Raw genomic sequence first — 14,073 nt, forward strand, 5'->3', positions numbered from 1 at the left:
GGCTTTATACATACTTGATTTAAGACCAAATTATCCATTACGATGCATCTTAGATCTTAGTGGGCCAATTTTTAGCTTGCATAAATGATGATATAGATGGGAAGCAAGGAAGCTCACTCATGACTAGAGTTTGAGGTAAGAAAAAGCAAAGAAAGTGAAAATAGATTGTTGTTCCATAAGTGTAATATTGCCATTGATTTATATTTTCAGTGTAATAATTATTGATTTTTATTTTAAGTTCCACTATAAAGTGATTTAGCAATATTTTATTTGGTTATTAGTGGCATATGTAATTGTTACTATAGTCTATAGTGACATTTATAGTGACATTTATGAAAATTATCACTAGATCCTATATCGCGAAAAGCTATAATATGACTTTTTATTATGCTACTAAAGGTTTTAATAAATGTCACCAAATCCTCTATATATACTACTAGGAATTTTAGTAGCGATATTTAAATTAAATGTCGCTAAATATATTCCACTAACAGCAAATTATGTTATAGTGATTGAAAATACTAGTAAAGCTTTGCGTTCTTGCTTGTTTCTTTGCATTGTTTGGTTTGTGCACTTGTTGTATAATCTTGAGTTGAAGAATTTTCTCTTAATCCTTCTCTAAAATAGATATATAATTCTCATCAGTCACAAAAAAAAAAAAAAAAAAAAAAAAAAAAAAAAAAAAAAAACAATTCCTTTTTCTCAGTTCTCTACAGGGGATCAGCTTTATCCAAAAGTATAAATAAAGAATTTGATTAGAAACAAATGAGTTACTCAATGTATTGATTTAACACAAATGAGTCTACTTGTTGAATTGCCGTACAAATTAAGGATATGATTTAACAAATTATTAATAAAATTACAACAACATTCTAGTATCCAAATGTATTAATTGATTTTCATAAAAAAAGCTCCACATGAAAAACGATCACTATTAAAGTAATGAAACAAATCACTATATCTAATACTCCCTCCAATTCAGAGTAATTGTCTCATTTGATTGGGCACGAATATTATGAGTGGGATAGGGTTCACCAAAAAGGTGGTAGTTGGGATTTTTTAAATGATTGGATTAATTGGGTAAGTAGTAAAAGTGAGGGTATTTTTGTAATTATGTTTGTGAACTAAGGATATTTAGATAAAAAAAACCATTGACAAAAAAGGAAATGAGACAATTGATATGAATTTGCCAAATAAGAAAATGGGAAAATTACTCTGAATTAGAGGGAGTACTAAGTACAAAAATTCACACCAAAACTAAATTTAAAAATTATATATAAGACGATTTCACCATAAAACAAGCTTTTCACAAAATTATATATATATATATATATATATATATATATATATATATATATATATATATATATATATATATATATATATATATTAAATAACTCAGTTAATTCAATTATATAAATATTGAATAAAAAATTCCTTATTTTAAAAAACGACTCGGAAGAGTGGACTCCGACAAGTTCAAGAAAGCATTTCCTATGAAAATATAAAAATCAAAATTCCTACCTTGCTATATTTGGAAATAATGATTCCATTTGAAAATATAAATTTGACTCAAATTTAATTTTATATTTAATAAATAATAAAAGTTCAAATTTAAATTTGAGTCAAATCCACAATTATTATAATAGAAGATTCTAAGCAATAATAGTTATTTGCAAATAACTATAAAAGGACAAAATATATAATATTAAAATTAAAATAAACAAAATAAAATTAAGATAAAATAAAATCACAAAAGCTCTCCCATAAAATAAGACTCATAAGAATGATATGCTACTTTTTTAAATAAGCATTATTTAGCTATACATTCTCTTTATAAAAATGGTCAAAGATGAATATATGAGAATGACTCCCAAAACCTTTTCTCATGGTAAATTACCATCTTACTCCCATTGTTCGCCTAGTAGACCCTTTAAAAGCCGTGAAAATCTCAAGACCAAACACATTAACAAGGACTGAAACAAATTAGAGAGAGAAAACTTTAGTTTTAGAGGGAATTAATGTGAATAAAAACCCAAAACTATTTAGAAACAAATGGCGGTTTAAAGCTTTATGCAAAACTGGAGGTGAGAAAAAGGTTGATTTGTGAAGGAAGATAGAGAGAGAATTAGCGAATCTTTAGAGAGAGAAAATGGCGACGACAACGACTGGGTTAACCATTCATGACCAGAACTTAGAGAAGCAAATTGAGAAGCATATGGGTGGTTGTATGGCTGGTTTTTTCAATCTTTTTGATCGTTCTCATCTTCTCTCTGGCAAACGCCTTTACCCTAAACGACTTCCTCCTCCTCTTTCTCCTATGGTATAAATTTAATTACGTTTTTTTATTGCTTACAATGTTAATGTTCATCTGTAATGGGCTGATTTGTGATTTGAATTAATGACTTAGGGTTGTGATTTGGGTTCGGAGTCAATATCAATCATGGGATCTCCAGCATTATCAATGGAGTTCGAGAATCCGAAGATTCAATCTCCAGTGCCAGAAATAGTATCGAGTACTCCGGCGGAGGCAGTGGTGAAATCGCCATGGAAATTCAATCGAGAAGCTCCGAGATTGTCGCTTGATAGCAGAGCAATTACGGATGCCAAAGGCGGCCTTAGGCCGCGAGAGATTCGAATCAACACTATTTCTAGTTCTGGTAACGCTGTTGATGACGATAAAGAAATTCAGCGGCGGTCACCGAGTGTTGTTGCTCGATTAATGGGGCTTGAACCACTTCCGAGTTCTTGTACTGAGCCTGAGAAGAAGGTTGAGCTTCGTAGATCCGCTTCTGAGTCAAGATCGAGAGATTGTCGTTTTTTCGATGCTCCTAGTTTTCTATCTCCAGTTAAAAATGAAGCTATTGGAGAAAGAAAATTGGATGAAATACCTTCCACTGAAAGAACGAAGTACAGTAATGGAGGAAAGAGTAACATTTATAAAAAGAATAATCAAAATGGCCGCAATAATCAGCAGAGATTAATGGTGGAAAGAAAAAGCTACTACAATACAGCAGATTTCTTTCCACCTCAACATCAGAATGAAACAGTAACAATTTACGGAGAAATCGAGAGGAGATTAAAAATGAGAGGAATTGATGAACCATCAAAGGATCTAGAAACATTGAAGCACATTCTAGAAGCTCTTCAGCTTAAAGGACTTCTTCACTCTGCCACTTTTTCCACTACGACAACCTCAAATCCTCAATACAACCGGAGATTCTCTCACGAGGAGGAGTCTCCTATGAGAGCCAAATCTCCTTCAAACAATAATCGCCGGAAAAATGCGAACAATAACTTTTCCGGTGAGAGTCCGAGAAGGGAAAGGGCTGCTAGAAGTCCGATGAGATCGCCGAGTAGGAATGAGAATCTACGATCGAATAGTCCTGTGGTTTGGCGAAAAGGCCGTCCATTAAGCGTTGAAACGCAGAGAAAAATCAACGAAACGACAAATACGAGTAGAAGAGTATCACATTCGCCTGTACAATCACCGAAAATGATGACGACAAAACGGTATGATCAGGCGGTGAATCGTTCACCTCGTAATCGGAGATCAACGGTCGAGATTTGTCAAAGTGAGAGAATCCTCCGTGGTCCAACATTTGCTGAGGATGAAGCATCTACTACAATTTCAGAAAGTAGTTTTAGTAATTCTTCACAAACCGACAATGAGGTAGTAATTATCTTAATTAACCCTTCTTAATCCAATTTCTTAATCCGATTTCTTAATCATGGTGATTAATCGAAATGATTTATTTGTTGTAGAGATTAAGGGGAGATGATTACAGAGATGGGAGAAATTTGTTAGAAAGATGTGATAAGCTATTGAACAGCATAGCAGAGATCACAGCGAGTTCAAATTCAGCTGAGTTACAGCAACCGAGTCCGGTATCAGTGTTGGACTCGTCCTTCTACAAGGAAGATGAGTCGTCACCTTCCCCTGTTATGAAACGTACCGTTGATTTTAAAGGTACACTACACTATACTTGAGTCACGAATATGATTCATGATAGTTGATTTATATAAACTCCTTTTTACTTCAATCTTTATTGACTTTTTCATTTTGATTATGACGTTTCATTAGCTGTTTTACATGTTCTTTATCTTTGTCTTAAACACTACTAATACACGTGATTTTTTCGTTATAAACTTTTGTACCATAATCCTGTGTTAGAATCATTTAGTAGAATTAGAATCCTTTCCAATATAGAGTTCATTACTCAATTTTAATATTGTGTTGAATCATTTGGTGGCTTTTGAATCATTTTGCAAAATATTAGTGCTTTTTGGTTGATTTGGTTTCTGAACATGCCGTTGAAGATTATAGATTCATATTTTATTTATTTTTTATTTTAAAGTAGAATAGTTAGTGTTATGTTTGAGAAAAACATGTGCTACATTTATATTTTTCGCCTAAAGAGCTCTCTGTGAGGAGGACAATTGGTGTGAGAGGATAGAGGTTGTTATGATTGAATTGGTTGAACTGAGAAGATGTATTAATATATCTTGGTGATTTAACTATTAACTTATATTTTTGGTTGAATTGGTTGTTGGGATTAAAATGTAGGTTTAGCTCTTTAGTGAATGATAATTTAAGTACTCTAAATATGAGACCTACAAACTACAATTGAGAAAATGAATGAACAAGTTAAGAGGTTTATATTGTTAATGCACAGGCAATATATTTTTTATTGATATTAAATTAACTTGCTATATGTGACTAAAATTAGTGTCATACATAAAATTAACTGAAGAGATAGGGTATATAATACAATGTCTCACTGTTAATTGTTGGTCAATATTATAATTAAGGTTAATTGAATAGAGATTAAGAATTGTTTTTAGTTTAAAGGGGGATGCTAATTTCTGACCTCAAGGTATAATAAGCTGGGAATTTAATTGGTCAAAATGGTTAAATATACAATCTGGCAATTAAGTAAAACCCCAATTCAATCTAACCAAAAACAATCCAATCAGAGAAAGGCTCCTCTCAGTCTCAGGTAAGTGGCCGCCCAGTGGATTTTTTTTATTTATTGTTCTGGGAAAAATAAAAGTACCAAGAGAGCCTTTAACCCACGCCACGCATGATTAGCTCATGCCATCACGTGGGTAGCTCTCTTTCTCTCTCCACTCTGGATCCTTATGAAATATGATATCATAAATTTTGTAACCATATTTGTTTTTAACAATTAATTTTATAAAATTTTATAACCAAATTTTATAAAAGCATTATAGGAATGGAATGAATTGTGTATTACTTGGATGAGGGTGTAGAATGTCCAACAAATTGCGTTAAGACTTAGGACAGGAGCTGGGATCGAATGCCCATACTTTCATTTTGTACTACTTGTATGAGGATGTAGCTTTTGAAATTGTGAAAGTTTTGTATAGATTGGAGGGATACATTACTACAATCATTGAGAATATTTGCATATTTTTAGGTTGGTGCATCCTAAAATAATATAGATCAAGTTTATATAATACTTTTTATTTGAAATTTGGGTGATTATTGTCATGGTGAATCACGATTCAAGTGTTGTAGTAGTACTTCCTCAGTTTCATTATACTTGCCATATTTCACTTTTTACGCAATCTACAATCCAATGCGTAACTTTGATCAATTATATTTTCTACTATGCTTAATCAAATAAAAGTTTGATATTATTAAAGTATTCAATTAAACGAATCAAACAAGATCTTACTTGACTATATTTTTCTAACACATTAGCCGCAATATATGAAATAAATTTGAAAAATAAATAGTGTCAATAATTCTTATATAGCGACTATTTCAGAACGGAGGAATTATAATAGTTGACCTATGCATTTCCTAAATTTGCAGATCAGTGTGTATATTTGAGGGTTACAGATTAGACCTCTATTAAATTTGTAATAAATGGACTAAATCGTACGATGATATGAATGTTCTGTATATAGTAGTTGAAGGTGCATTAATTTTGGGTTGAAGATTTTCATTCCTGCCCAAGGTTTTTCCCTTCTGACATGCTAACTGTCGCTTTCTATCTTTAAGGTCTATGTTTAATGTTTATGTAGTAATACGTACATTTTTATTCATTTTTTGTCACTATGTGTTTAATGATATAAATTTCTTTTGATAATGTGATAACTATTTACTCGTTAATTTTAGTTTTGCTGATTAGATATATTAATCAATATTTAGGCGTCACCGTAACTGAAATCTAAGCCGCACAGATCAAAATTGTATTTTTACGCTATGCTCAGTAGTCATTCAATGACATAATTGAAAGAAAAATAATTGAATTGCTGAGTAATTATATTAATTATATCTTCATTTTTCTGATTATCAGATCGAGTAGTCATGGAATTGGAAGATGAACTATTGTGGAGCCCATCATCAATAGTCCAATTATTAAAACATGATCAAGATATGGACTCATCAGATGACTCTGAATTCAGCTATATATCAGAAGTATTCAGAGCATATAATTACCTCCCAGATGACAGTAATTTGTTTTTATTATTAGAGAAGCAAACTTCAATTAGATGTAATAAAGACAAGTCCAAGGCTTCCATTCTTCAAAGGAAGCTCATCTTTGATACCATCACCGAAATCCTCGATCGAAACCGTCAACTCCCCCCTTGGAAAGCAGTTTCTAACCCCAATTGGAGTCTCGGAAGGCCATCATTGGAGCAAATTTGGTCGGAGTTTCAAAAAATCCGGAAGCATGGACCAAGTGAGGACCTTGTAGAGGTCATCCGGGGAGTGTTAAAGAAGGATTTGGCGGAGGACGCCACAAATGGATGGGGTGATTGTCCAATGGAGATATCAGATGCTGTTCTTGACATCGAACGGTTGATCTTCAAAGATCTAATCGGAGAAACAATCCGAGATCTCGCTAAATTTGCTGGGAAAAGCATGGGAGTTCAAGCACATCGTAGGAAGTTAGTTTTCTAAAAAGCGCGGGAAAAGAGAAAAACAGGGAATAACAGCTTTTGGCGCGCTTTTACTGTTTGTCTATCTTCTTTTCCACAACGCAAAAAGTGTCCCCACTGAGTGTAGTGTTTATTTATTATTATTATTATTATTATTATTATTATTATTATTATTATTATTATTATTATTATTTTATTCATAAGTAGAGTTAATTACTAGGAGTAATTTTATTATTAATATTTTAACGTAAAGTTTAAGTATTAGTTGGCCATGCTTTTTTGTGGCAAGTTTTATGAAATTGTGGATTTAGATTTAAGAATGTGGGCTCGGCTGAAATCCTGCTAAATCTAACGGTCATTTTTTCTTACTTATTAATAATATTTTTCAATGTTTATTTTAGATTTATTTTTTCTTTAATAAATAAAAAATGAAAAGCAAGTAGTAGTACTACTTAGATTGGAGAAATAGTTCATAGTTAAATTAATGAAAGTAAAAGTAAGAGAAAGATCATGTGAAGAGCATGTGAGCAAACTGATAAAAGCTGCTGTCATGGGTTGTATGGGAATAATAAAACAGATGAGGAAGTTGCAAGAATAAAAAGGCAAAAGGTGGCAAAAAACAAAAAGAAAAATTAGTGAATTTGTTGGATTTTGTGACTCGAGCCAAGTCCAAGATCATGAAGAAGATGAATTAAGTGTGCGCAGATGCGCGGGGTTTGGAGTATTATGCGGGACACGGTGAAGTTTATAGTGAAAAGTTTATTCTCGGTGTGGGTGGATGTAGCTTTTACGTTGATAGTGAACCACGTTATTTCTCGGTGTGATTTTCTTTATTGTTTGTTTGAATCTTTATTACTTTCCGTTATTTTTTTTCGATCTTTGCTTTCGATGTCGCACAAATTGGATAGAGCTCAGGTTTAATCTAATGAAAAGTTTTTGAGGGAAATAATGGTAGGATATTTTACAATAAGGATTGAAAAATTTAATGGGTAGAATAGCTTTGGGCTATGGCAGATTAAGATGATGGCGTTATTAAAGCAGTTGCAAATTTGGCATCCGTTGATCGCAAAGAATGCGGCATCTAGGTCGGGATCTAGAGACGGATGGACTGATGAACAGTTAGTAGTGATGGAAGAAAATGCTCATTCTACCATCTTGCTAAGTTTTGATGATCATATCATCACGGAGGTTGGTGATCAGGAGACGCCCGCGAAATTTTGGTTAAAATTTGAGTCATTGTACATGTCAAAATCTTTAACCAACAAATTGCTACTGAAACAATGGTTGTTTAGCCTCAGGATACAGTCAGATACGCCATTAAGAAATCATCTAGAAAATCTTAATTCTATTTTACTAGATTTGCGTAATTTAGAAGTTAAGATAGACGATGATGATGTAGCGTTAATATTGCTTGTTTCTCTACCGAATAGTTATGAAAACTTTGTGGAGTCTTTTGTGGTTGGCAAAGATTCGTTGACCCTAGAGGAAGTGAATGCAACACTTTATACTAGGGAGTTGCGTCAAAAGGCGACATGTGATAATGAGAATTATGGCAGTGGGTTAGTTGTTAGGTCGGGTAGAAATTCTAGAAAGAAAAAGGGGTCTAATAATAGTAACTGTGATACCCAAGATTTAGCATAAAAAAGGATTGATAGACTACTCATATCAACAAGGTGCATCTTTTTTTCTAGGAAGCCCATTTGCTAAGAACTCCACAGTTAAGCGTGCTTGGTGGGGAGCAATCTTAGGATAGGTGACCTTCTAGAAAGTTTTTCCAGGGTGCGCACAAGTGAGGCCAAAGTGCGCTGGAAAGACTTGTGTTGGTCTGTGAGGCCTCCATGAGTAGTCACCGGCGGTCCGAGGGGCTGGGGTGTTACAGTAATGGTGCTAGGTCGGATACTTGTAACAGTAAAGATGGGTCTAGCAACATTAGGACCATAATATGTTATCACTATCAGGAACAGGACATTTTAGGTCTAAATATCCAGAATTAAAGAATAAATCTCAGGCCGTAGTAGTCAAAAGTAAACAGAATAAGAGCTATGATTCGGAGGAAGACTTAGCATTGATTAGTTGTGTTGAGTTTAGTGATTTGTTTGATAGCTTGATTCGTGATTCTAGTAGTTCATTCCATATGAGTTCTCGTCGGGATTGGTTTGATACTTAAGAGTCTTGTTTTAGGGGTTCAGTTACGGTTGTTAACGGTACTCCATGTGAAGTAGTAGGTATTGGTTCCATGAGACTTCGGACTAGTGATGGGAGAAGGGTTACTATGACTAAGGTGAGACATGTTCCTGCATTGGGGATAAACTTGATATCGCTTGGGACCTTAGATGATTTGGGGCTCAAGGGTGAGTTTAGCAATGGGGAAGTGAGTGTTTTTAAGGGTTCAAATTTGATACTTAAGTGTATCAAGGAGAAATCCCTGTATGTCTTTTAGGGTGTTACGCTGCTTAGTTCTACTGTTAGTATCGTCTTACATGTGTCAAGGATGCCTGCCTTGAGGAAGACAAGTATTGGGTGTTTGGGTTTAAACACGAGTGTGCATTAAAGCTCATGATTACTTGTATGGTAAGATAGTTAGTTAGCTATATTTGGATAGTTCATTTTGTGGATTTGTTATGTTCTGTGTTTTAGGTATTTTGTGGCATCATACCTATGGGATAACACCTTGCAGAATATCGAATCGGACCTTGTTAAGGAGATCTTATGCATGCTCTTTAGTACTTGGTTATTGAGTAGATACTGGATTAGTCTGTTCGATCGGGGTTTACACACGGGATTAGAGGTGACCAGTTTGTGTGTGGTGTGACTCAGTAGGGTATTGTGCTATCTCATGTTTGGAGATTTGTTATGACTTTGGTGTGTTGTTGTATATTTTGCAGCAGCTAGTTATAGTGATAGTGGTACCGATTTCGAGATGGAGCATGAGGTTAACCCCTCATCCATTTCTGTTCGACCCCGGATTTATGGTGTTGATGCGGCCCCAGGTATCTTTCTGACTGTGATTTCTGGTGCTATCTTTATCTTTGTGGATAGTTTAAAGGAGTCAGTAAAGGCAACATTCCGTCGATCTAAAGGGTTTCAAGAAAAGCCTATATGTGTTATCGAGAAGTCTGATAGGTTGGCTTAGGGAGTGTTGTTTTGGTTGGATGCATATAGCCTTGTGGTTTTGGCAAGGTTGGTAGTTGTTTTTGTGGAGTCACTTGGACCTCCAACCTATGAGCACGTTGTAGAGTATAGAGAGCGGGAGCAGTGGTTTGCTATGACTTTACGTATGAGCAGAGCGTGGAAACTATTGTATAGACTGGTAGTTTTACTTAGCTCACTTATATCACCTCATTTTGAGGCCAAGTCAGTTTACATGTCTAGAGTTATGGTTCGGTGTTTGAAGTATGCTGTGATGTGTACTTATTTTGCGCATGCCAAAAGTGTCATTTGCAGGTTTGTGACTCAACTTGGGTGGGGGCACTGATAGGTATAGATTTGTTCTCTTTATGATTTGCTTGGATTGGTTGTTGTGTTTCTTATGTACGGGAATGATGTTAGGTGCTTAGTTACATCGGTTGAAGTTTGGTTTGTGTTCGCTGAGTTTGATTGTGTTATGATCTCGGTGATAGTTCATTGTGATCAAATTTGGTTGGCTTTTGTGTACTACGATTGTGTATTTAGTGATCATGTACTTGATTTTCAGGAGAAGCACGGTGTAGTCAAAATTCATTGGAAATGCACGTACATGAAGATAGAGGTAATGAAGGTAGGATGTTCTGATAGTCCTAATAGATTTTTTACTATGCTTGATTCATTAGCATAGGCCCTTAGGGGCGTGTTTAAGGGAGCTCAAAGGTGGAGGTGTGCTCAACCTCAACGTGGAGCTTGCCTCGTGGACTCATGATGCAGGTGGAGCATTATGAGTGACTGATGATGCTAGTTGAGCATTATGAGTGGTTATACTTGGAAACAAGTATGTGATGGGTTTTAGTTGAAGACTTATTTGGATGGGTTTTGGTTGGAGACTTGTCGGGATGTATGGCTTATGTTTGAGCTTTACCTCGATTTGGTTTGAAAATGGTTTTGTTTCACTATGGTTTGATGAGGTAGTGGTTGACTACGAGTTCTCATCAAGGTGGAGATTGTTGGGATTTTGTGACTCGAACCAAGTCCAAGATCATGAAGAAGATGAATCAAGTGTGAGTCAAAAATGTTGGATGCGGGGGTGTGGAGATATGCGCAGGGCGCGGATGCGCGGGGATGGAGTATTACGCGGGGCGCGGAGAAGCTTCTGCCTTGGGCAGAATGCTAAGCGCATGCCGCAGAGTTCTACGCGGGGGTGCGGAGCACTGCGGTTTTTGCGGGAAGTTGGTTTTGGCACGTTTTTGGCCGGTTACTCATTGTTTTTAACGGTTTCTTTTGTATTTTCTTAAGCCTGATTTCTTTTTATTATGAGGTATACTATATAAAGGCCCCATGTAGTTAGAATTAGGGCATGCAATGCAAAATACAAAGTGAGGAAAACTAATAGAGAAAAAACTTGGAGAGTCATTGTTGTGGTTTCTCGTTCTGTAACACCCCGGCCCCTCGGACCGCTGGTGACTACTCATGGAGACTGTAGACTGGCCCCACAAACCAACACAAGTCTTTCCAGCGCACTTTGGTCTCACTCGTGCGCACCCGAGAACACTTTCCAGGAGGTCACCCATCCTAAGATTGCTCCCCACTAAGCACGCTTAACTGTGGAGTTCTTAGCAAATGGGCTCCCTAGAAAAGAAGATGCACCTTGTTGTTATGAGTAGTCTATCAATCCTTTTTCAAGCTAAATCTGGGGTATTACACGTTCATCTTGTAATCTCTTAGTTTATAGTGAAAAGTTTATTCTCAGTGCAGGTGGATGTGGCTATCATGTAGATAGTGAACTACGTTAATTTTTCTGTGTGATTTTTTTGTTTGTTTGAATCTTTTTTACTTTCCGTTATTATTTTTCGATCTTTGCTTCCGCTGTCGCACAAAAGATTGAGCGTTTCCTTTGAGAAGAAAAATACTAATGTCTACTAGTAAAGGTTTGGTTTATAATTTAATTGATAAAATTCCGTATGTTTTTTTGTCTCTAACTTAAGAGTGTTTGTAATGATGATTAGAAATGGTAATATTTGACTAGGTAATCAATTCAAAAATAAATTTGATTATATTAAAGATAAATTTAATTTAACTTTTAAGTTATGTTAAATTCACATAAAATAAATAAACAGTAAAAAGAGTTTTAATCAGTTAAGTAAGTTACAGTAAATAAATCTCAGTAGCAGTCTCAAACTGTAAAGTTATGTTTTAATTAATAAAAGACATTTGTAATTAGTACCAAAATTAATTTTAATTAGTAATTATTAATTTTAATCAATAAAAATATAAGTTAGATTAGTAAAAAATAGGTGAATTAAATATGACATAAGTAAAAATAGAGTTTAATCTCAGTTATAGAGTAAATATCATTTTTCAATAAAATTTGGATTTGATTTACATATCCATTTATTTATGCTTAGCATACCCCCAATCTAAAAAAAAAAGAAAGAAAGACAAGAAAGCACTTACTATAAAATTTTGTATTTAATCCGCATATAATATTCTGCATATAATAACCAATGATTCTCAAAATCTACATATTGATAATCCTTACAGATATAACCGATAGGTGTATTCTAAATGTAGGCCACATAATTTTTCATGATTGTCCATAGATATAATTTTGATAGCTTGTGATTCTTTGAATATAAATTTTAAATAAGATTTAATAGGCACTCTTATCATAAAATGTTGTTTGAGTCGCACGTTTGATTATTGATATGAAAATAATTTATAATATATATTTTTATTATATGTACCATGTCATTCTCATATTAATGAAAATTTTAATTATTAAAACAGTCATTCGTAATTTTCTATCACCACCTAATAACATATTTTTAATAGTTTTCATTGGAATAAATTTTTGTAAATAAAATAATATTATTAGACGAGAACAATCATAATCATTAAACTTATCAAAAGATATTTATACAAAAATGCATTAATTTTTTTTTATATCGATTATCAAAGAGACAATTAGCATTAAAAAAAAAAAAGCAAAACAAAACAAAATGAAATAGAATGGGTCATCGGGGGTCAACCTTAAATGCCAAAGGCCATGCAGCCATGCAGCCATGCTCATCATCACGAAAGATTGAAAAAAATAAGATAAATAAACAATTTAATTTCGAATATAAGATTCGGGAAAACTTATGTCCCAAAATAAGCTTCCGTACATCCAAGCCTAGCCTCGGGTAAGTCGCTGTTAGTAACAGCGAATGAGGAGAAAAAAAAAAATAAATTAAAAGGCCCTAAGTCGCTGTTAGTAACAGCAACTTAAGGAGTTGACCAGTCAACCCCTTAAGTCGCTGTTACTAACAGCGACTTAAAAAAAAAAAAAAAATTTTTTTTTTTTTTAAATTTTATTAATACTGAATTTGAAGTCGCTGTATTATTTTGTTTTTGGAGCAGCTTGTTTTTTAACCTTCAAACAATTATTTAATAGCAGATGAACTAACTATATAAACTTGTTATTGTTTGATTAATCTTCCGATGTGGGATTGTTTTTTGAAACACATCAAAATAAATGAAACCAAAAATTAGCTCACGAATAGAGCACCGATATGGGACTGATGTCGGCTCATCTTTGAAAGCAGTTAGCATCTCATCCATAAGTTAGCATCTCATCTTTGATTAATCTTCGGATGTGGGACTTAAAAATGCTAAGGAGAAATCAATTGAGGATAAATCATTTGTATGCTGTTCTTCAAATGACCAATGGCACATAAAATGCTTAGGAGAAATCAATTGAGAAATCATAGAGTACAAATGAATGATTTTTATATGATCAATAGAGTAGATGTGTAAGAAGTGAGTATCTAGAAGGCTGATAATTGGATGTATAAGTACTCATTAACTAATAAGGAAGTTAAGAAGGTAGACAAACATCTGAAGTAGGGAATACATACAAAGTCAATGGGAAAATTGGAGCTTTTTCTATATACTTGGTGTTAAAATGATCTTGCTTCATTACTTGTTGAGAAACATGTAGTTTCAGATATAATTGATTTCTATCTATTCTTGTTCTGTCTGAGTTTCATT

General features: G+C 34.0%; 1 protein-coding gene across 1 annotated transcript; it reads left to right on the plus strand.

The window, feature by feature from the left end:
- The first annotated feature begins 1,850 nt into the window (after positions 1-1,850).
- Positions 1,851-7,263, plus strand: LOC130798555 (protein LONGIFOLIA 1-like). The gene is made up of 4 exons (XM_057661592.1): positions 1,851-2,323; positions 2,411-3,673; positions 3,766-3,970; positions 6,330-7,263. Exons 1-4 carry the CDS (start codon positions 2,153-2,155, stop codon positions 6,935-6,937), a joined length of 2,247 nt encoding a protein of 748 aa, XP_057517575.1. The 5' UTR covers positions 1,851-2,152; the 3' UTR covers positions 6,938-7,263.
- Positions 7,264-14,073: the final 6,810 nt, after the last annotated feature.

Source organism: Amaranthus tricolor, chromosome 13 (assembly GCF_026212465.1).
Source record: "Amaranthus tricolor cultivar Red isolate AtriRed21 chromosome 13, ASM2621246v1, whole genome shotgun sequence".
Taxonomy (NCBI): domain Eukaryota; kingdom Viridiplantae; phylum Streptophyta; class Magnoliopsida; order Caryophyllales; family Amaranthaceae; genus Amaranthus; species Amaranthus tricolor.

Bases quoted from the DNA above. Each gene is read 5' to 3' on its own strand.
- LOC130798555 (XM_057661592.1), top strand. From the start codon at position 2,153: ATGGCGACGACAACGACTGGGTTAACCATTCATGACCAGAACTTAGAG. The intron at 2,324-2,410 runs GTATAAATTTAA...TTAATGACTTAG, and splicing joins CTCCTCCTCTTTCTCCTATG to GGTTGTGATTTGGGTTCGGA. The intron at 3,674-3,765 runs GTAGTAATTATC...TATTTGTTGTAG, and splicing joins CTTCACAAACCGACAATGAG to AGATTAAGGGGAGATGATTA.